The sequence below is a fragment of the Micromys minutus genome, assembly GCF_963924665.1.
Source record: "Micromys minutus genome assembly, chromosome: 4".
Lineage (NCBI taxonomy): Eukaryota > Metazoa > Chordata > Mammalia > Rodentia > Muridae > Micromys > Micromys minutus.
The window spans coordinates 57,094,885-57,117,965 of NC_137973.1; the positions used below are offsets into that span (position 1 = coordinate 57,094,885).

The window sequence follows — 23,081 nt, forward strand, 5'->3', positions numbered from 1 at the left end:
TGACAGCAATGACCTCTCAAAGGAGTCCCTAGCTTCTAGGTCCCAATCAAGTCTCTTTCCCCAAGGACAGAATAGAAGAGGTCCACTCGCCTTTTTTGTGATATCGTTTCCGAACCCTGAGTTGAAGGGTGCAGGTTTCCAAAGCATATGTGGAGCTATGCGAACTGATAAAGAATAGGCAGTCATGTGATTAACAGAAGAGTGACTTTTAATCTTGTGTAGCACACTAAGAAGGTGTCTCAAAAGGAGTACATTTGACTCTGGCATCTGTATTAAAAGACTAAACAAAAAAGTGAGAATTCTATGTTTGTCTGTTTCACAAATAATGATTCTATTGGATCTGAATATAAAGAAAAAGAAATGGGTAATATTTTATAGGCCACCTAGAAGCATCAAAATTCACAAGAAATCAAGATTATCACTACAATGTTGCCTAAAATATTTTCCACAAATTATTTTAATATATAATATAATGGCAAATTTTTGAAAATTATCTATGTATGCATGTACACTGTGTGTGCCTGCTGCTGGGAGAGCTGAGGGGAATGAGTCAGGTGCAGGGAAACAGAAATTTTGAGGTCTGACATTTGCAAGCCACTATATGGATAGTGAGAATAGACCCAAGCTCATCAGGAAAAGCAGCCAGAGGTTTGAAACCCTGAACCATCTCTCTAGTCACCATGAATGTACATTTAATATACATTATCACATACATTAAATACATTTAGTCACCATGGATACATATTTAATATACATTATTATATATATTAAACACATATTTTAATAACTATAATATATTTACCATGTATGATTTAAGTGTAATTAAAATAATTACAATGTAATATAGTAAATATAAACACATGTAACAATCTAGAGGCATTCTAGAATTGCTGGGCTGGAACCATGCTGACGAAACTAAGTCATGCACTTATAAAAGCTTCTTTTACAAATAAGGCAAATATGCTAGTGTTCTGGCTACTAATAGGAGGTCAAAGTTCCTCTTTAACCTAAGAAATTGTTTTGTGGAGAGGTGTAGAAGACAGTGTTACACAGAAATCAAAGCTGAATGAGACCTAGATTTCTCTAGCTTTTTATGGTTAAAAACAATTGAAATTATTTTGTACTACAGAGGAATTTAGATTGGCTAGACTGGACCCCACTATATGGCTGAGCCTGTTTGCATGAGGCAAAAGACTCATGCCTGGCAGACACCTGTTTATCAAGTATCTTTACACTTGTGAGCAAAAGCAGCCTCTTGTGACTGGGCATCACTTCAGTGTATAATCTTGTAAATACGAGGTAATACCACAGAACATGTTACTCATATGTTTGTGTCGGTCTCCATGTGATTAATGTATCATTACCTTTGGATAGCAGAAATTTTTTGATCATGGGATTCTTGATCAGGGACATCAAGCCACTTTTCATACAGATTAGAACATAGTAAGCTTCCTTGGATATTCCTAATAAATTCCTAACAATAAAAATACAGTTGTAAATATACTTTGAAGAAATGACTGAGAATCATTTTTATTCAAGAACATCAGTTTAAATGTAATTTCTTAAGATACTCCCTGCTCAACATCGTCCAGAATCTCATCTCAAAGTCAAATAACCAAAGGGTGCAAAAGTTGTAAGTTTTTCCCACCAAGAACTGGAGTCGAAGAAACAGAGTTCTGGCAATAAAATGAACTTACTCTCAGTTCAAAGGGCTTTACCTGGACATAAGCAGATACTAAAAAGAAGCAGGAGACAATACATTGTCCTGATTTGTTGACTAGGTTTGAATTATAGTTAAGTAAAGTTTAATATGTGCATGCACCCTTGCACACAGATTACAGATACAAATGAGGAATTCTGAATTACCTCATCAGTGCCCCGAGTTCCACGTGAGAAGCCTTCACATTTCCACCTTCCCCTGACTGTAGAAGAATTCAGCTCTTTACATTGTAAATAGCACATTGTTTGATAGACAGCCAAATCCTTGTTTTTTGCTCCTCCCAAACCTCGTGTTTTGTTACATGTGCTCAGAGATTTTTAAAAAGTAAGAACATTGATATGTGTGGGGCATAGGCAGGCATGGCAGTACACACCTTGAATCTCAGAATTCAGAATGATGCAATATGACTTTAGGTTAGAAGCTAGAATGGGTTTTAAACATAGATAAGTCAATGGATGGATGGATGGATGGATAGATAGATAGATGATACAGATAAAAGAAAAAGAAATGTGGAGAAATCTCAATTTTTGATAAGAAAGTCCACAGGTGTAAAAATTATCTTTTATAGCTTAAAATGCATTTATTTTCTTCTCTCAATAAATAACTGCAAATAGGCAAATAGTTCGGTATTAACTAGCTCTGAAACACCTTCGTCTCTTAGTGTTCTCTGATTTATAAAGGGGTAGGCATGTTTCCAAATAATAATAACAAACAAATGAGAAACATGGAAAAATCTCAAGTGTTCGCATAGTTTTCAAGTGCTTTGTGAGCATTGAGCTGCCTTGGTAGTCATTGATCTTCCCCACAATGTGGCACCAGTCTTCTGACAGTGAAAGTAAACCATATTTGGCAACTAGGGCCAAACAGGTATCAAGTGCTACCTTTACTAAATGTTCTTACACTTGCCTACTCCCAGACCACTATCTTTTCCTGTGACATCTGCAGCCACTCCTCTAGGATCTACCCAGTGTTAAACTCAGAACATGGCAGAATAAGAAAAAAAAATTTGCATTTTACCCACTGTTTATAGTCAGGTCTCTTAATGTTCAATATTGTACACTATTCAGCAGCAGATAAGACTAAGTCTTGGATATAAACATGGGATTACAAAGGAAGCATCTGGGGGATGTGAAATATCTTTTGGTAGAGGAAGAAAACAAGATGTTTTATATATTAGATTGATGGCAACATCTAACTCTCTGCAAACCTATTCCATGTTAGAGATGGACTAGCCATTTTGAACTGTTGTTATTTATGAAGAACATTTTTCTTTGGTAAGTATGATTTGTAAAATGTGCTTTGACAAAATGTATTTGTATACTTTTATACAAAAATGCTTAAAATTGTACATTTACATTTATCTTTGTTTTTTTAATAAATTTTTCAATAAAAATGTGCTTTGTAAATCAACTTTTGCCACTACTATTACTTGTTTTGTTATTACATCATACAATGTTGTCAAAGTAGAATCAATGGAGTAGTTTATATAATGACAAACCAGAGTACACTTGACCTAAGGAGACGTTAACTTTTTACAGCAGGTCTGCAACAATGCCATTATGATGATTCACATACCCTGGTCAGAGTTTTATCATCATCAGTTTATCTCAAGGAAGTAAATTATTATTGCTCAAATCCTAGTTAGAGGGATGCTGAGTGTGGGTGATGCTCAATCCTTCTTTACCTTCAGTACAGATGCTACAACATAAACAGATTCATCTCTCAAGTTCATTTTCTCCCCAGAGTCAAACTCTTCTTTTAAGGTGAGGTATGATCTATTAACAAATGTTCTGAAGATTCTCTCTGTGTCTGGTCCTTTTTCATCGATGACAGACAGCATATCCTGTATGGGAGAAAGACAAGAACCAATCACTGCACATTCAACATTGCCAAACACGGGTCCAGAGATACAACTGTGAGGAAGGCAGGAGACTGATTTTTTAACCTTCTAAATATATATTCTCTTTTAGTCCAATTTTAAACACTGGAGTGATTTTTGGTTGCTTGTTTTATTTTAATCTGTGTTTTCTAGAAGCTTTTTCCTCATTAAACTTCCTTTCCTTTCTACTTTCCTTTCTACTTTCCTTTCATTTACTTTTCAAAGCTTCTTTAATTTTTTTCCTCTGAATTTTTATTTTCAACTTCCAGTGTCAAAAGATACTTTAATAGTCAAGAACCCAAAAAAAGAATTTCAATTTCTTCTTCATTATCTCACTATGTCTACCATTCACAAATTTAGTGAGGTTATTTTTTTTTCCTATTTGCCAAGTTGGGATGATACAATTTTGATTACCAGAAAATTTTGCTATAAAATCTTTAATGTTTGGGAACTAATTATCACATATCTGATAGGATAAACATGTTCATATGCAGAAAAGTTTTCAATACAGAGTATAGTGCGGAAATGTTTACTGAACAGTAAATATGTATTTCTAATGCAACTATGTAGCTTATTAAAAACTTAATAATGTTTAATGAACAGTAAATATGTATTTATAATAGCACCTTTGTAGCTTTTAAAAACTTAAACCATATTAGGTGGCCTTTAAACATGATTTTTTTCGGATGCAGGTACTAACATCTAGAAGAAAACAATGCTTATGACTGATTCATTGATAATTTACAACAAAAACAGTTTATTTTGAATTAGTAGATTTAATAATCTCAGAGGCAATGACATTAAGAATAAAATGGGTCATGGAAGAGTCTGGAACAGGTTAGGGTAAGAGACAGAGGATGATATCCATAGACCCATTTTCTCCTCAAACTGGTGTTTTGGGGTTGATACTGAAATCACTGAAGGATAAGGCAACATTTTTTGGGGTTTTTCTGTTGGTTTGTTTTCAACATTCTTGTAATACATGAATAAAATTTCAGTGGAATATTATTTCTTTAAGGCACCATTTTAAAAGAATTTCACCCTCACTGTTATGGTATCTAAATATTCATCAACTTGATAACAGAATTGAGTGAGAACACAGAATTCACAGAACTTATATTGTGCATCAAAGCTATCGAAAGCCAAAATGACACTCACCAAGATTGGAGCAGGCAGACTACTGTCCTTACAGACACTGTTGAGAGACTTTCCAAAGAGCTGCCCCTTGTTTGGTGCTGATGGGGATGGGGTCATAAACACATTGTCATGGCTAGTAGTAGAATCACGAGTAATCATTGGTTTTATAAAAGATCCTTTGACAGATTTTTCAGAGTCTAGGAAAGAAAGAAAATCTTTGTATGTAGTAGTTAAATTCAATCATCACATTTCATCAACTTGATATGATAGCATTTGTGATATTATAGTATTGGTTAATCACTTTTTGTATTAACTGAATATTCTCCCTGAAATCCTAAACATAGAAAAACCCAGAAGCCAGATCTATTTTGCATTCAGTTCTTCCACTGCCATTCTGAGACAGTGCTGTCTAAAATATACTGCAGTGCATTGTGTGACATGTAACATCTAATTGTATATGGCCCTTATTTCTAGGTCTGATCAATAAACTCTTGTGTTTGTGTTCATAGCTATAAATAAAGGTATTAGAAGGAGGCAGTTATATAGCGTTTTAGTCTTAGTTTCCTTGTGTGATTTCTGACTGAACACCCATGGGCAACTATAGTCTAACAACTCTCATCTGCACTTACCACTCATCATGCCTGATAAGCTTCAGCTTCTTCCATGTGACAATACCACGTATTGTCATGTCTACCTCTTCCTTACAGTTGTATTATGGTATAGTTAGACTTTCAAAAGAGACAGTCATGGTGGTGCAGGTCATTTATCCCATTACTAGAGAGGCAGAGGCAGGCAGATCTCTGCAAGTACAAGGTTAGCCTCATATACAAAGCAAGTTGCATGTCAGCCAGCATTGTTAAATACAAAAAAAAAGCATATCTCAAAAGACAAAAAAAAATGTGCCTTTTCTCTGCAAAATTGCCACTTCAGGGATTTACCTTTTACATGCACATAGGACCACTAGAAAGAGGGACTAAAAATGTAAAAGCAATCCAGGAACACAGGCCTGGTGAGATTGCTCTGCGAATAACCAGGGTTCAGAGAGGTCTGGGCCTAACACACAGAAAAAAAGGCCCTCTTCATAGGTTCAGGGGAGCATTAACACTGCCATCGGGACTCAGTTTCCACCCGGAGGGCCCATGTGTACAGACCAAAGGCTCAGGCCATTTGCCACCAGGAACAGCAGAGATCCAGGGACACAGGCCAGGTACAAGGGAGAGAAGAGAAATAATCACTAACAACAAGACCATGTATATTCACAGGAAACAAGATGGCAAGAGGAACGCAAAAGAACTTACGCAATGGAAACCAAGACAACCTGGCAACACCAGAACCCAGCTCTCCCATCATAGCAAACAGCAAATTGTCGAACACTCCAGAAAAAGAAGACTCAGACCCAAAATCATACCTCAAGATGCTGATGGAAATCCTTAAAAAAGAACAGGTGGAAAACCATAAGGAAATAGAAGCTTTTAAAGAGAAAACATAAAAAACACTCAAAGAAATAAAAGAACTAGAGAAAAAGAGAACCAAAGAGATGAAGGAATTGAAGAAGGAATTTAAAATGGAAATGGAAACAATAAAGAAAACACTAAAAGAGACAACCCTAGAGGTAGAAAACCTAAAAAAGAAATCAGGAGTCACAGATGCAAGCATCTCCAACAGACTACAAGAGATGGAGGACAGAATCTCAGGGGCTGAAGACAACATGGAAAACATAGACAAAACAGTCAAACAAGATGCAAAAGCCAAAAAGCTCCTAACCCAAATTGTTCAGTCAACCCAGGAAACAATGAGAAGACCAAACCGAAGGATAATAGGAATAGAAGAGGCCGAAGAATATCAACTAAGAGGCACAGTAAAAATCTTCAAAAAAAATCGTAGAAGAAAACTTCCCTACACTTAAGAATGAGATGACCATGAGCATAAAACAAGCCTACAGAACTGCAAATAGAGTGGACCAGAAAAAAATTTTTTTCCCAGCACATAATAATCAAAATGCCAAGTGCCCAAAGCAAAGAAAAAATACTAAAAGCAGTAAGGGAAAAAGGTCATGTAACATATAAAGGCAACTAATCAGAATCACACCCGACTTCTCAACAGAGACTATGAAAGCTAGAAGAGCCTGGACAGACATCATGCAGACCCTAAGAGAGCACGGGTGCCAGCCAAAGCTGCTATACCCAGCAAAACTCTCAATCACCATAGATGGAGAGACCAAGATTTTCCAGGACAAAACGAAACTTACACAATATCGGATCACAAACCCAGCACTACAACAAATTATAGGTGGAAAACCCAATGCAAGGAGGGAATCTACATCCTAGTAAAAACAAGAAAATACCTAAGAATGAAAACCAAAAGAAGAAAGACACACAGGCACAATACTGCCTCTAAAAGAAAAAAAATAGCAGGGAACAGCAACCACTATTCCTTAAAATCTGTTAACATAAATGGACTCAACTCCCCAATAAAAAGTCATAGGTTATCAGACTGGATACATAAAGAGAATACAGCATCTTGCTGCATACAGGAAACTCATCTCAGAGACATCTCAGTCACTGTCTCAGAGTAAAAGTTTGGGAAAATACCTTGCAAAAAATGGTAACACAAAACAAGCTGGCATAGCCATTCTAAATAATTGAATAAAGAAGATTTTCAAGGAAAAGTTGTCAAAAAAGATAAGGAAGACACTTTCGAGTCATTATAGGGAAAATTTTTAAGGAGGAACTCTCAATCCTTAACATATATGCTCCAAATACAAGAGCAGCCATATTCATAAAAGAAACCCTACTAAAGCTCAAAAAATACATTGCACCCCACACAATCATAGTGGGAGTACTAAACTCCCCACACTCATCAATGGACAGATCATGGAAACAGAAAATGAACAAGGACGCAGTGAAACTAGCAGAGGTTATGAACCAATTAGAATTAATAGACCTCTAAATTATATTTCATCCTAAAATAAAGAGTACACCTTCTTCTCAGCACCTCATGGCAGCTTCCCCAAAAATTGACCTTATAATTTGTCACAAAACAAGCCTCAATAGATATGAGAAGATGGAAATACTCCCATGCATCCTATAAGATCACCATCGTCTAAGGCTGCTAATTAATAACAACAAAGACAACAAAAAGCCCATATACAAATGGAAACTAAACAATGCTCTATTAAACGATAGTATAGCCAAAGAAAAAAGTAAAGAAAGAAATTAAAGATTTCTAGAATTTAATGAAAATGAAAACACAACATACCGAAACCTATGGGATGCAATGAAAGCAGCACTGAGAGGAAAACTCATAGCTCTGAGTGCTTCCAAAAAGAAACTGCAGAGAGCATACACTAGCAACTTGACAACATAGTTGAAAGCTCTAGAACAAAAGGAAGCATATACACCCAAGAGGAGTAGATGTTAAAAAACAATCAAACTGAGAGCAGAAATTGACCCAATAAAACAAATAGAACCATTCAAAGAATCAACAAAACCAAGAGCTGGTTCTTTGAGAAAATTAACAAGATTGATTAACTCTTAGACTAAATAAAGGGCAAAAAGAGAGTATCCAATTAAGAAAACCAGAAAGTTAAGTGGAGACATAAAAACTGAAACTGAGGAAATTCAAGAAATCATCAGATACTACTACAAAAGCCTATACTAAACAAAGCTGGAAAATCTGGAGGAAATTTGGACAGATACCAGATACTAAAGTTAAACCAGGATGACGTAAACCATCTAAATAATCCCATAATACCGGAGAAGAAATAGAACTAGTCATCAAAAGTCCCCCAAACAAATAATGCCAAGGTCCAGATGGGTTCAGTGGAGAATTGTATCAGACATTTATTGATGACCTAATACCAATACTCTCCAAACTATTCCACAAAAGAGATTCACAGGGAACCCTAGTTAACTCATTTTTGTGAGTCCACAATAACCCTCCTTCCTAAACCACACAAAGACCCTACAAGGAAAGAACTTCAGACCACTCTCACTTAAGAACATTGATGCAAAAATACTCAACAAAATCCTTGCAAACCAAATACAAGAACACATCAATATGATCATTCACTGTAATCAAGTAGCCTTCATCCCTGGGATGCAGGGATGGTTTAATATTCGAAAATCAATCAAGGTAATTCACTATATAAACAAACTCAAAGAAAAAAAACACATTGTCATCTCACTAGATGCTGAGAAAGCATTTGACAAAATTCAACACCCCTTCATGTTAAAAGTCTTGGAATGAATAGGAATCCAAGGCCCAAACCTAAACAAAATAAAAGCAATATACAGCATACCAATAGCATACATCAAACTTAACTGTTTAAAACTTATATATCCCTCTTAAAACTGGGGTAAACAAGGCTGCCCACTCTCCCCATACCTATTCAACATAGGACTGGAAGTCCTGGCTGGAGAAATTAGACAGCAAAAAGAAATTTAAGGGATCCAAATTGGAAAGGAAGAAGCAAAACCATCACTGTTTGCAGATGACATGATAGTGTTTGTAAGTGACCCCAAAAATTCCACCAGAGAACTTCTACAGGTGATAAACAAGTTCAGCAAAGTGGCTGGATATAAAATTAGTTCAAACAAATCAGTAGCCTTCCTCTACTCAAAGGACAAACATGTCGAAAAAGAAATTAGGGAAAAGATACCCTTCACAATAGTCACAAACAATATGAAAGACCTTGGTGTGACACTTAAATAAGCAAGTGAAGGACCTGTATGAAAATAACTTCAAATCTCTGAAGAAGGAAATCAAGGAAAATCTCAGAAAGTTTAAAGATCTATCACGCACATAGTTTTGAAGTATGAGCATTATAAAAATGGAAATTTTACCAAAGTAATCTACAGATTCAATGCAATCCCCATCAAAATTCCAACCCAGTTCTTCATAAGAGTTGGAAAGAGCAATGTGCAATTTCATCTGGAATAACAACACCTAGAATAGTGAAATCCATCCTCAACAACAAGAAAACATCTGCTGGAATGACCATCCCTGACCTCAAGCTATATTACAAGGCAATTGTGCTAAAAACTGCAAGGTACTGGTACAGAGATAGGCAAGTGGATCAATCGAATAGAATAGAAGATCCGGAAATGAGCCCTCACATATATGGTCACTCGGTTTTTGACAAAGGAGCTGTAAACATTCAATGGAAAAAGGACAGCCTCTTCAACAAATGGTGTTGGTCCAACTGGCTCTCAGCATGCAGAAGAATGAAAATAGACCCTTCAAGATCTCTACCTCTAACCGGGTACATTGAAACTATTAGGAGAGAAAGTAGGGTTAGAACATATAGGCACAGAAGAAAATTTCCTGGACAGAACACCAATGTCTCATGCTCTAAGGTCAAATATATACAATTAGGACTTATTGAGATTGCAAAGTTTCTGTAAGGCTAAGGACACTGTGTAGAAAACAAAATGCAGGCAACAGATTGTGGAAAGTTCTTTACCAACCCCACATATGATAGAGGCCTAATATTCAAAGTATACAAAGAACTCAAGAAGGAGAGAATCAAACAACCCTATTTAAAATGGGGTACAGAGCTAATCAAAAAGTTCTCAATTGAGGAATATCAAATGGCTGACAAACATCTAAGGAAGTGCTTGACATCCTTATTCATCAGGGAAATGCAAATCAAAACAACCCTGAAATTCCACCTCACACCATTCAGAATGGCTAATATCAAAAATTCAGATGACAGCAGATGCTGGGGAGGATGTGGTGAAAGAGGAACACTTCTCCCTGTTGGTGGGGTTATAAACTGGTACAAACAGTCTGGAAATCAATCTGGTGATTTCTCAGAAAATTGGACATAGTACTACCGAAAAACCCAGTGATTCCACTTCTGGGCATATACCCCAGAGAGGCTCCAACATAAAACAAAGACACATGCACCACAGTGTTCATAGCAGCTCTATTTATGATAGCCAGAAGCTGGAAAGAACCTAGATGTCCTTTGGTAGATGAATGAATACAACAATTGTGGCATATTTATACAGTGGAGTATTACTCAGCTATCAGAAACAATGACTTTATGAAATTCTTAAGAAAATGGATATATCTAGAGAATATCATCCTGAGTGAGGTAACTCAATTACAAAAGAACAGACATAATATGCTGTCACTGATATTTGGATACTAACCCCAGAAAGCTCTGACCACCCCAGTTACAACTCACAGACTATATGAAGTTCAAGAAAAACAAAGGCCAAAAAAAATTTGAAAAATTATTATGCTTAATTTTTACACACCGAGAAAACTTTGACTATTTCCAGGTTACATCTTGTTTTACATGTACTTTATGCTCATTTTAACTAGTAAGATTTTAATGCATACTATTAAATCTTTAAAAAAATCAAGTACTGACAAAAATGTATTCATATACTTTTATGCAAAAATGTTTTTAAAATATGTACATTTATCTTTGTTTTTAAAATAAAGTTGTTAAACCAAAAATAAAACAAAATAAAATAATAAATAAAATGATACTGAACAAAATTTAAAAGCAGTTTGTAACAATGGAATGTTTTTAATGAACAGGTAAGAGTATACTTCACAATGGTTTTAGTAAATGCTACATCTCTTATGCCTGTGGACTTCTTTACTTACCTATAGTCCCCTCATTTTGAAGAGGAGCAGCTGCACTCATGGGTACTGAATTGCCAGCAAGACGGTATAAAAGCATGTCTTCTCCAAATATTTTTTGACTATTTTCAATGAGAAATTTTACAAGAGAAATCTGTCAGAGGGGAAAAAGCACAGAGTGTCACTTTTGTGCTTATAAACCCCACTGGATATATGAGACTTAGAGGTTAGAATTGTATAGTTCAAAATTTTGAGCAAAAGTCAGCTATCATAAAATACAGGCGAGAGGGTTTTCTGTTAGAAGTTAGAATTAGAAATACTATCTTGAGATCAGATGTATGGCAAAGTATACTACTAATAGGATGCTTTCCAGTGTTTTCATTGTGATGGCTATATAATGTCAATTTGACCAACTTTGGTTCCATTTGTCACAGGCATAGCTGACAATCCACTCACTCAAATTTTACAAATGATTTACTTACTCCAGAACAATATAACTCAAAGATGTAATTATTTAAAAACAAAAAGAACAAACAACAACAAATCAGTAACTCTCAAAAATTGTCTGTATTGTTGGGTTACTGTGAAGACTTGGCCACCTTAGCCATAAAGTATGTGTCTCATTACCTCATTGGAGATAACATTTGCCAATCCAGAGTTGCAGGAACGAGGCAGACATAGAATACTTGGGGTCATGCAAACAGATAAACAATAAGCTGTCATCTGATTAACTGCAGAATTTCTTTCTATGTTGTTTAACATTCTGAAAAGATGTCTCAAGAGCATGACATTTGGGTAGGGCAGCTCCTCTAAAAGACTGAACAGAAACAAATTATTTTAAAACAAGCATTTTTTTACTCAGGAAGTGGGAAATTTGTAGAAAGACAACATCGTGTCTACATATTATTCATTGCTCTCAGGAAAAAAAAATCAATAAAAGGAGAAATGTGCCCTGAAAATACTGCTTGAAATAGCTCTCTAAAATCAATTTTTTTAAAAAAGGAAAAGTTTAACTAGATATAACTTGATATAAACATACCTAAAACACCTATGGCATTCTGTAATGTATTCAACTAGGAGAACCCTTCAAAGTAAATTGTTGAAATTTTAAAAATCTGTGTATTTTGGAGGCTAAAGCTTATCTGTTAGATGACAGGTCCTGATGGATTTCATGTGCAAATGCAGAGTTCATTAAAATTTTATCCTTAATTAGACATGGTATTCATTGTTTTAATATTATACAAAGTTTAACTATACCACTAAAAAATTGGTTGTTCATTATATTTTACGGAGCCATAGAAATTCATGAAGTAAAATGTTGAAATTTTTAACTGTATATTTTCTTTATTTACATTGCAAATGCCATCCCTCTTCCTGGTTTCCCTCTGGAAACCCCTCCATTCCATCCCCCACCCTTGCTACTATGGGGGTGCTCCACCACCCATGTCCTCCTGCCTCCCCACCCTGGTATTCCCTTACACTGGAACATTGAGCCTTGACAGGACCAAGAGCCTTTACTCATCATTGATGTCCTAGAAGGCTATCCTCTGGCACACATGCAGCAGGAGCCATGGATCCCTCCATGTGTACTCTTTGGTTAGTGTTTTAGTCCCTGGGAGCTCTGGAGCAGGGGGGGAGGGGACTGGTCCATTGATATAGTTGTTCTTTTTATGGGTTTGCAAACCACTTCAGCTCCTTCAGTCCTTTCTCTGGATCATCCATTGGAGATCCTGTGTTCAGTCTAATGGTTAGTTGTGAACATCTACTTCTGTATTTGTCACGCTCTGGCATATCATCTCAGGATACACCTATATCAGGCTCCTACCAACAAGCACTTCTTGGCATCAGTTATAGTTTCTGGGTTTGGTGACTGCATATTGTATGGATTCCCTGGTGTGACAGTCTCTGGATGGTCTTATCTTCAGTCTCTGCTCTACAATTTGTCTCCATATTTCTTCCTTTGAGTATTTTGTTCCCCTTTCTAAGGACTAAAGAATTCAGATGTTGGTTTTCCTTCTTCTTTAGCTTCATTTGGTCTATAAATTTTATCTTAGTTATTCCAAGTTTTTGAGCTAATATCAACGTATCAGTGAGTGCATACCATGTGTGTTATTTTGAGACTGGGATACCTCAATTAGGATGATAGCTTCTAGTTCCATCCATTTGCTTAAGACTTTCATGAAGTCATTGTATTTTAATAGCTAAGTAATATTTTGTTTTGTAAATGTACCACAATTTCTGTAGCCATTCTTCTGTTGAAGAGCATCTGGGTTCTTTCCAGCTTCTAGCTATTATAAATAAGGTTACTATGAACATAGTAGGGCATGTGCCTGTTTTTTATGTTGGAACACCTTTTGGGTATTTGTCTAGGAGTGGTATATCTGGATCTCAGGTAGTATTATGTCCAATTTTCTTAGGAACCATTAGACTAATTTCTAGAGTGATTGTACCAGCTTGCAATCCCACCAACAATGGAGAAGTATTCTTCTTTCTCCACATCCTTGCTACCTGAGGTTTTTATCTTAGCCATTCTGACTGGTGTAAGATAGACTCTCAGGTTGTTTTGATTTGAATTTCCCTGATGGCAAAGGATGTTGAATATTTCTTTAGGTGCTCTCAGCCATTTGCTATTCCTCAGATGATAGTTCCTTATTTACCTCTGCATCTCATTTTTAATAGGGTTATTTGGTTCTCTGGTGTCAAAATTCTTGAGTTCTTTGTATATATTTGATATTAGCCTTCTATCAGATGTGGGGTTGGTAAAGATATTTTTCAAATCTGTTGGTTGCTGGTTTGTCCTATTGACAATGTCCTTAGCCTGACAGAAGCTTTCAATTTTCTTTTTGATGTCCCATTTGTCAATTCTTGCTCTTAGAGCATAAGCCATTGGTGTTCTGTTCAGGAAATTGTCCTCTGTGCCTATGTGTTCTAGTCTCTTCTCCACTTTATCATCTATGTGGAGGTCCTTAGTCCACTTGAATTTGAAATAAGAGTGGATTGATTTTCATTCTACTACATGCAGACTGCCAGCTGAACCACCATTGTTGAAAATGCTGTCTTTTTTCCACTGTATGGTTTTAGCTCCTTTGTCAAAGATCAAGTGGCTATAGATGATAAATTTTCATATTAAGAATTAAGATACATTTATTGTCATGAAATATATTTGTTTTTATTGTTTTTTTTCTTTTTCAATAAAGTCTGGGCTATTCTTGACCATTTAGGTTACCCAGGCTGACCCCAAGTTGTTGGTGATTATACCTCTGCACCTCAAGTGCTATTATTACCAGCAAGAGCCACTGTGACTGCTGAAATAAATCATACTTCTTTTCTTCAAAATGTCTTCCATGTCTGTAAGCAATTGAACCTACTTGTTGTCAGTGGAAAATATTTTGTAAATAACTGTGGGGTATATAATCTAATGATTCTAAGCAAGTATTCCTTCTATTTTTGTTGATGTTGTCCAAGCAATTAGTCAATTATTACCTCTGCATGGCAGCAAGTTTCTTCTTTTCATTCCCTTGGTCAAGGACACCAAGCCACATATCATACAGTCTAGATGTCAGCACACTTCCTGGAATATTTTGAAGAAACTCCTTCCATAGAAAAAATATTTTGGAACATATAAATCACAGAAGTTATTGAAAATATTTCCTACTGTAAAATACAGTTTAGGCCCAACTTTCTTCATAGTGTCCATTTTGTTCCCTTGTTAAAATTCTGTCTGACATGGAGGCCCACTAAAGGGACCTGCATTATCTCTAGTGTTAAAAACCTATGAGCAGATTGTGGGTAGTGCTGGGAATGCAGGCAAATCTTCCCTCTTGTTCCAAGGGACTCCATCTGAACAAACTAGCATGCAGTGAAGAGACCAATACTTCATCTCAAACCCTATTTCAAATGACATAAATATACATGCCATAGTCATTTTCACTGGTAGCAAACACTTTTTGTTTTTAGCCTAAAAAGTTCTGAAACAAGTGATTCAAACACACAAACTTTTGCTCATAAGCAAAGGTCGAATGAGTCTGGGTTTCTTTCTTGTGCTGCGTTCTCTGAAGAAAAAATCCTTCTAGTCAAATCATGTAAGTGGTGGTCAAAATGAAACGCTTGTCTTTATATAGTGACTGTGAAATATCACAAAACTGAGCACGCTATACTTGGTGATACATAGGTAGTCATAAGAGTGTGTGCACCTGCAGTCTCAGAGCTCAACCAGAGAAAACATGTAAATATCAAAATAGAGCCTAACCCTGGGCAAATTTTCATTAATTAAAACTTAGTGGAACCTTCATGTTTAATTATTAAAAAGAGGAAGCAATAGTCAAATCACATATAATGTGTCCAAAGAAAAATTCCCTTTGTGCTAATCTCACAGAAAAAAATTTCAGAAAATTTCCCTGAAGTACATTTATAATAATACATCAGTAATTACTCAATCCTGAACATATTTGTAGAGCGGACCCATGTACCAGGCAGGAGGTGAGTACCAGCCACCCTCCTCTTATATCATTAACACACATTAAATATAATAATCTAGTTTGCATCATTCCACGTATTTTTCACAGATGTCTTTCAGTATTTAGAAAAAGAAAACACTACTACAGTGACTGACTCAGATAGTCAGGGCTTGGGGGAGGTCATTAGCATCTTTGCTTGCTGTCACTGAACAGGTATGATTTTTACAGCATGTTTAATTCTGAGGATTCCTGGGCCAACCTGTGCCAAGGAAAATTGCTGTTGAGCCACTTCACAGACACAGATTAATAGCAAGGTTTTTGTTTTTATGTTTGCTTTTATTTATTTATTTATTTTTTTGGTGCTGAGACCATATTTATTAGTAGGTTATGCTGATAAATTGAAATGTGAAATCATATTATGAAAGGAAATTTAGAAAATTTAAAGTCTGTTAATTTACATATTCTGGTATAATCAAATCACTTTCAGATATACACCTAATAGGTGCAAATTCTGACTCTTTTCCACAATTATCATATGGATTACTTGGTCTGTTACAAATGTTTTCTGAACGGATGGCATTTCTAGTTTAGTCAATATTTAATATAGATGAGAAAAATACTTTATTTCAGAGATATGTTTGCACTCATTAGAGTATTAATATATTTTGGATCTCATCAATATGAATTCTTTCTAAATTGCAGTATTTCCCCATCAAGCTACAACTCACTTTTTGCATAAATGAAATTAATTTTCAGAACCTTAAATTAAACTTGGTTTTTGTAACCAGGTTAGAGGACAGACCTATGTGAAGTGTCTGTGTGGAGGAGCTGCTTCTGGTGTGGCATGTCAAGCATCTGAAGAGAGACTCCAAAGCTCAAAACAGTGAAGGAAACACAGACGGGGTCATGATTTCATACAAATTGTAAAACAAAACTGAAGATCAAGATGAGAACTTGAGAAGCCCTCAAGTATGTTTTAATATAGAATAATTACAAGAGAAATGCTTGTTTGTTGTTTAAACATCTATCGATTTGAAAATTGACCAAGCACAAATCTAACTGGAGAGAAAGTATGGAATAAGTAGAGAAGGAACGAGAGTGAGGAGGCAAAAGTCACACTGAGGTTGTTGAAATGACCTCAAAAGAATCTTGTTATTGTTATTATTTACCTGGTGTCATATACAATGTAACTTCATATCACATATTACATATAAGTATAATGATTTAAGTTCACAGAAGGAATTTAAATTTCCAGTTGACACTACTTTGTACAATACAGCTACCTAGACTATCTAAAAACCATCACTGAACCAGGTATGAGAAAACACTGCACGTTGTTTTGTCTAAGAGACTCAAAAATATACGTGCTATTGCTGCTGCCCTTGGTTGCCTCACAGAAGTTGAAAATAAGTTTCTGTAGATGAAGACACAGGGTTGGAACATCTGAGCCAGGTTTGATGTGTAAACCTCCTCTCTGAAGACAAGCTTTAACTGTATTCAAAGGTTCTATGCAAGCTACAAAGCAGACAGAGGAAAGCAAAGAACAGGGCTATAAAGCTTAACCTATGACCACAACAAGGACAAACATGACAAATCCTTCCTAAAGTGTGCAATAAAACACAGCTGTCAATCAAACGCATAGCCTGCAAAACGTACAGGAAACTTTACAACCAACCAGGGATGGTGATGTTGTCATGGCTCTTAATGAAGAATAACCTGTTACTATGTCACTAAACAAGTACAATTTCTAACTATATTCTAAATAGTATTCTAATTCTGACACATAGTATAGCTTTTTCTCACCCACTAAAGAAGGTTCACTTTGCAATATATGAAAAGCATTACAGAAAATTACAACTATCCAAAATTGCAGTGAAAGAAACCTTTAGAGTAACAGTCCCCAATGGTTGTATGACTGTGTATGTGTGTATGTACTCCTGAATCTTAGGATGTGGGGAAATTGTTTAAAGGACTCAGAAGGATCATAAACCAGATGATCACAAATCCTGCCTTGTATCATGCCACCTGGAAACGATGCACAGGCAGCACTCATAATAATCCCATAAAATGGTTGCTTAAATAATACCTGAGCAAAGCCATCATCCCTCTAATAACAGGTAGAGTGGGAAAATCTCATGAAGCTGAATTTCCAGACTAAGAATTACAGGTGCATAAATAGAAATGAGAGTGGAAAAATTAGTCTTTCCCAAAGATGAGCTCCAGAATTGATAATCCAGTACCAAATCCAGTACTATGAAATCATACATACACTACCAACCACAAATGGAGTCACCAGATTATTTAAAATGGATTATGGATGCATACCTGTGAATGCAATAATAACAATTTTAAAATGGAGGCCATCTCAGTAGGAAAGGTTGTACCTAATACTGTAAGGACTTGATGCCCTAGGGAATGAGGGTGTTGGGAGTGGGATGGAGTAAGGAGGTTGGTTGGGTGGGTGAGTACGCTCTCAAAGGAGATGTGGGGAAGGGTATGGGGTGAAGAGCTCTAGGAGGGGGGAGTGGGAATGGGAGCCACATTTAAATCTGAATGCATTTAGTTAAATTTTTAATTAAATTAAGAAAAATAAGAGAGGCCATGTATTTGAGAGGGAGTGGGAGAATGAGGGAACCATAGAGAATTAGAGCAAGGAAAGGGAAAGAGTGAATAAAACCAGTTACTCGGTGGAACTGCAGGCTTGGGTCAGTGAGACTGCACTTCCCAGTTATGAGGACTTGGGTTTGATTCCAACATTCTGAGAGAAAAAGAGAGAGGACAGAGAGAGAGAGAAACAGAGAGAGAGAGAGAGAGAGAGAGAGAGAGAGAGAGAGAGAGAGAGAGAGAGAGAGAGAGAGAAAGAGAGAAAGAGAGAGAGAGAGACAGACAGACAGAGAGACACAGAGAGACAGACTGAGAGACAGAGAGACAGAGACAGAGAGACAGAGAGATAGAGAGACTGGATCTTGCTGGCATGTGTAAACAAAGTTTTTCCTGAGGGGACACAGCAAAACACACCCACCTAGGCATGCTCACTAGATAACATACATCTGCATGTTAGAAATGCTACTCCACATACTTGGGAGTTGGAATTAGTGTCTCATTTACGAACATTGAGGAATCGAACAGAAATTGCTTCGCTACATTCCATTTCATTACGAGTGGTTAATGTTTCAAGCTGTATTTTATTATCACTGTCACTAATGTTACTTTTTGGCTGGAGATGGTCAACAATAGACATAAAAGGGTGATGTATTATTGCAAGTGAAAATGTGTACAACATATTGGACTTCTACCATAAAAGGTGGTTCCTTTTTCTTTGGAAATGTTTGGAAACTTTCAGCCTATCAGATTTCCATCCTTTATGCCTGCTGTCACTCAAGGGAACGCGTGATGGAGAAGACCACTGCGCAGACGCAGTGGATTCCCGAGTGTGGAGGATGCACGGAATCTCCCTACCTTTAATACAGATGCCACAACATGAACACATTCCTTGTTCAGGTTCACACGTGTCCCAGAATCCAGCTTGTCCTTTAAGGCTTGGCATGCTGATATATTGGCTGATATCCTGAAGATACCTTCAGTGCTTGGTCCTTTTACATGGATAAGTGACAACACATCCTAAGTGGAAGGAAGGGGAGCGCCTGTCACTGTATCTATAGCACAGAGTTAAGAACTAGGCCAGCAGCATGGGCAAGACCTGAGACGGATGAAGGGATGAAGAGGACCTTAGAGTGGTTTTGGTGCCTCTCAATGTTGTTTCTTCTACTCATTGCTCGGATGTCAACCCTGAAACCTTAGAGATATTCATTTGTATGAGATTTCCCACTAGAGTAAAGTGGTAGATTTAAAGTTAACTTTTCCAATAGATGGGTTGTGGTAAATAGTACTGTTTTCCTCCTATGTGTAAGCAAATGGTTTCATACATAACTGTTTCCCCTTCTGTTGATAGAAATGAGTAGCAATATTTAAGAAGCGGGAGTTTGTCTTCAGAATAACCAAGGAAGCAACATGTGATACCAGAATTGCTGTGGGAAGATTTCCATCCTCACAAATCTCGGTGAGATCATTTCCAAAGAGTTTTCCACTTTTAGTGACTGACGGGGATGTGCAATCTTGGTCCTGGTGGGGCACCGAGGCCCCATGGAACAATCGAGTTATGAAAGGCCATCTTCTGTCAACTGTTTTCTTCTTTGCATCTAAAGAGAATTTGAGTCATTACATAAACTCGGGTTCTTTATACAACCACTATCAAAGAATTCCAATTATATAACAAGTCTGTTGCAACGAATAGAAAGATAGGGCATCGTTTGTAGCATAAAACTCTCCATGTTCTGAAGCTGGTTAGTCATGCTCTAGTTTGTGTTTTTCTTTCCTAGACTCTACAGTATTGTTAATCTTTGAGACATGATCTGAGTGTTCTCCAGTGAGCATGCTAACCAGCCAGTGCTGTCTAACCCTACATTGCACCATTTGGTACTTGAGAACTTCTTGAACACCACCTAACTTATATATTCAGTGGTCTCAGAGATGGTAGTTTTTTTTCCTAACTGTTCTCTGTTAGGACCAAGCAGTGTTTTGCTGTCCTCAGATGTCATAGTGTATCTCCTCCCATTGTTAAGCATTCTTACTGAGGTTTTAGAACCTATGTCAAACTTCTTTTGTTACCAGCCTGTGCCTGTATAACCAGCATACATGAAATTTGTCATCCAGCCTCTGGACTTTCACACTTATGGTTTTAGTGGCTGAGATCAAAGTTTCTTTTGCTTTTCTAACATTGCTTATAGAATATAGGACCACAATAAAATCATAAATAACTTATAACTAAATAGTTTTTCTCTGATTAGAACATACTTGTTGGCCATTCAATACTGTTAGTTTTGTGTGTGTGTGTGTGTGTAGATAGATAGAGGGGGGTAGAGGGAAGGAGGGAGAAAGAGAAAGGGGAGGGAGGGAAATTTGTTTGAAAGGTATCATGAGGAGTACATAGACAGGAAGGAAAGAAAACCAGGGAAAATGATGAAAGTATAATTAGAATAAAATATTTAAGTAAAACAAAAGATTCCAGTACATAAATATTAAGTCCATTAGTGGTTCAGACTATAGATGCTGGTCTAGACATACATAAAACATGACTGTTGTTTGGATTGAAATGAGATTAGAGACCAGTCTAGAAGCCTAAGGCCATTTCTACTCAAGCCAGCAAGAGATTACCTGCAGCACCATACATACACTTGTTCTGTGCGGGTTTCTTTACAGAGTTGTCTCAGTGCATCCATTAAGTCACTTTCTGTTCCAATCATGCAAAAACACAATGGGGAACACATGAGGATTCAGGTCTTCGAACCCATACTCTAATGGGACAAAGACGTATGCACACACAATTATATGTAAACAGTGCCTTGGCATACTAGCTCACAGTGACTATCTCCCTGAGATGATGAAATGTTCTTCCTAGGGACGAGTTGAGCTTTGTCATCAAAACCGTTCTCTTAAGCCTGAGCATATATATTTTGTTTTTATTTTCTACAGAGTCCCTCCCTTAAGCATAAAAGATTGTGTTGGTATTTCATGCAGGCATAGAAATGGGATGTAAAAAGGTGCTTGAAGGAAGGTCAGTGCCTCACCTCTATGCTGCTGGCTTCTTGATTGGTTGCTGGGCTTGGGGAGGATTTGCTCTTGTGCTTCTGGATTTAGATGTTCTACACACTGCCCTGGCAGGTTAGGAACATCTGTGTCGTTTCCTGATCCTTGTGGTCCAGGACTATCTTGAAGGTTGCTCATTATGATATAATATAGATTGTTAAGTCCTATAAGGAGACAATATTAATACACATTGAAACTGATAGTAATGTGTATGACCAAACCTGCTGTCATGCTTGAACACACACCGTTGGATTGCAGTTTTTTCTCCTGCAGGTACAGAGAAGGCTGTACACCTTAGAGCAACAAGATCCTTAGTGGGGAGTCTGTGACTGACGCAAAGATGTATAATCTGAGGAGTCCTAAACAAAACAAAACCAAAAAAAAAAAAAAAAAAAAACTCAAAAAACAAAAAACAAAAAAAAAATATCATGGTTAGAGAGATGGCTCAGTCGTTAAGAGCACTGACTTCCAGAGATCCTACGGTCAATTCCCAGCAATCACAGGGTGGTTCACAATTTGTGATGGAATCTGATGCCTTCTTCTAGTGTATCTGAGGAGGGTGACAGTGTACTCACATACATAAAATAAATACATGTGAAACTGGCATGCCTATATCGTTAGAATGACTGAAATTTGGTGGTAGTTCTGGAGCATGAGGTCTGCAAACTTCGTATTCACTGTTATGTGTCATTATGTACTTCTGATGTGTAATTACATCGGACTAATTAAGATATTAAAACTCCACCAAACTGCTAAGTCACCTACAAAGATTTTCTGCTACATAATTTGAACTCAAAATAAATGATATGTGGGAGTGTGATGAATATGAACAGAACAGAATGAAATCTATGTGTTCAAATGCCATGATTAAGCCCTTTTACTTTGTAGTCTAACTTAAATAGTTGTGAAGGAAATATAAATCAGGCTTTCCTAATGATGCATACTAGTTTTGGAGGATCTCAGGAAATGTCACTCTTGAAGGATTTGTGTTGGCTAGAGAAAAACAAAACAAAAAAAGCCCAATTTTTTTCAAAAATTTGTAAAATTATTCATTAACAGCCAAATGAGTCATATCCTTTACCTGCAGTAAAAGGGACATAGGGCTCTCAGTGAACATACACCTGTACTGCCTATTGGGATATCAACACATATTCTGGCCTCTAGATTACCTGAGTTCCTACTCATAAATTCTTGTTATATATCTCAAAGCTCCAACCTAGTTTCCTGTCTTTTCCCAACTACCAGCTTTTCCTGCTGCACTATGATAGCTCCCAGAATGTTGCAGAATCCCCTTTTCTCTCTTTATGCAGGCAAGAATTACCCCAGTTGTCTTCACTACTCTCTCCTACTATCCTGCCTTTTCTCACACAAACTTATGGTCTTGTCCAGTCTGCTTGTTTTTGCTCCATGCTATGAACACTTTCAGATGCCTCTGGATATTTTCCTCACAATAAATGCTTTTCTCCTAATTGTGGAATGACAGTTCCGTAGGTTTCCTTACTGTGGCCTGCTTATACAGTTTGTATGTTTAAAGAATATATCATTTTGATGATTATGTACCATGACACCATAACTTTTCTTTATCAATCATGTGTCAGTGACAATAGCCAGTGGCTGCCCCTCAGGCGTATGAAGCAATGAT

General features: G+C 36.8%; 1 protein-coding gene across 1 annotated transcript in view; it reads right to left on the bottom strand.

The window, feature by feature from the left end:
* The window catches only part of LOC308420105 (uncharacterized protein), a gene marked incomplete at both ends in the record, with an annotated part of 34,361 nt that extends 12,784 nt beyond the window's left edge, over nt 1-21,577 (bottom strand). The window contains 10 exons of the mRNA XM_080916028.1: nt 14-280; nt 1,365-1,474; nt 3,405-3,563; nt 4,758-4,933; nt 11,361-11,490; nt 11,964-12,153; nt 14,820-14,929; nt 19,253-19,414; nt 19,814-19,992; nt 21,421-21,577. Coding sequence (XP_080772154.1) covers nt 14-280; nt 1,365-1,474; nt 3,405-3,563; nt 4,758-4,933; nt 11,361-11,490; nt 11,964-12,153; nt 14,820-14,929; nt 19,253-19,414; nt 19,814-19,992; nt 21,421-21,577 — 1,640 coding nt within the window. The remainder of the gene's footprint in view (nt 1-13; nt 281-1,364; nt 1,475-3,404; nt 3,564-4,757; nt 4,934-11,360; nt 11,491-11,963; nt 12,154-14,819; nt 14,930-19,252; nt 19,415-19,813; nt 19,993-21,420) is intronic.
* Nucleotides 21,578-23,081: the final 1,504 nt, after the last annotated feature.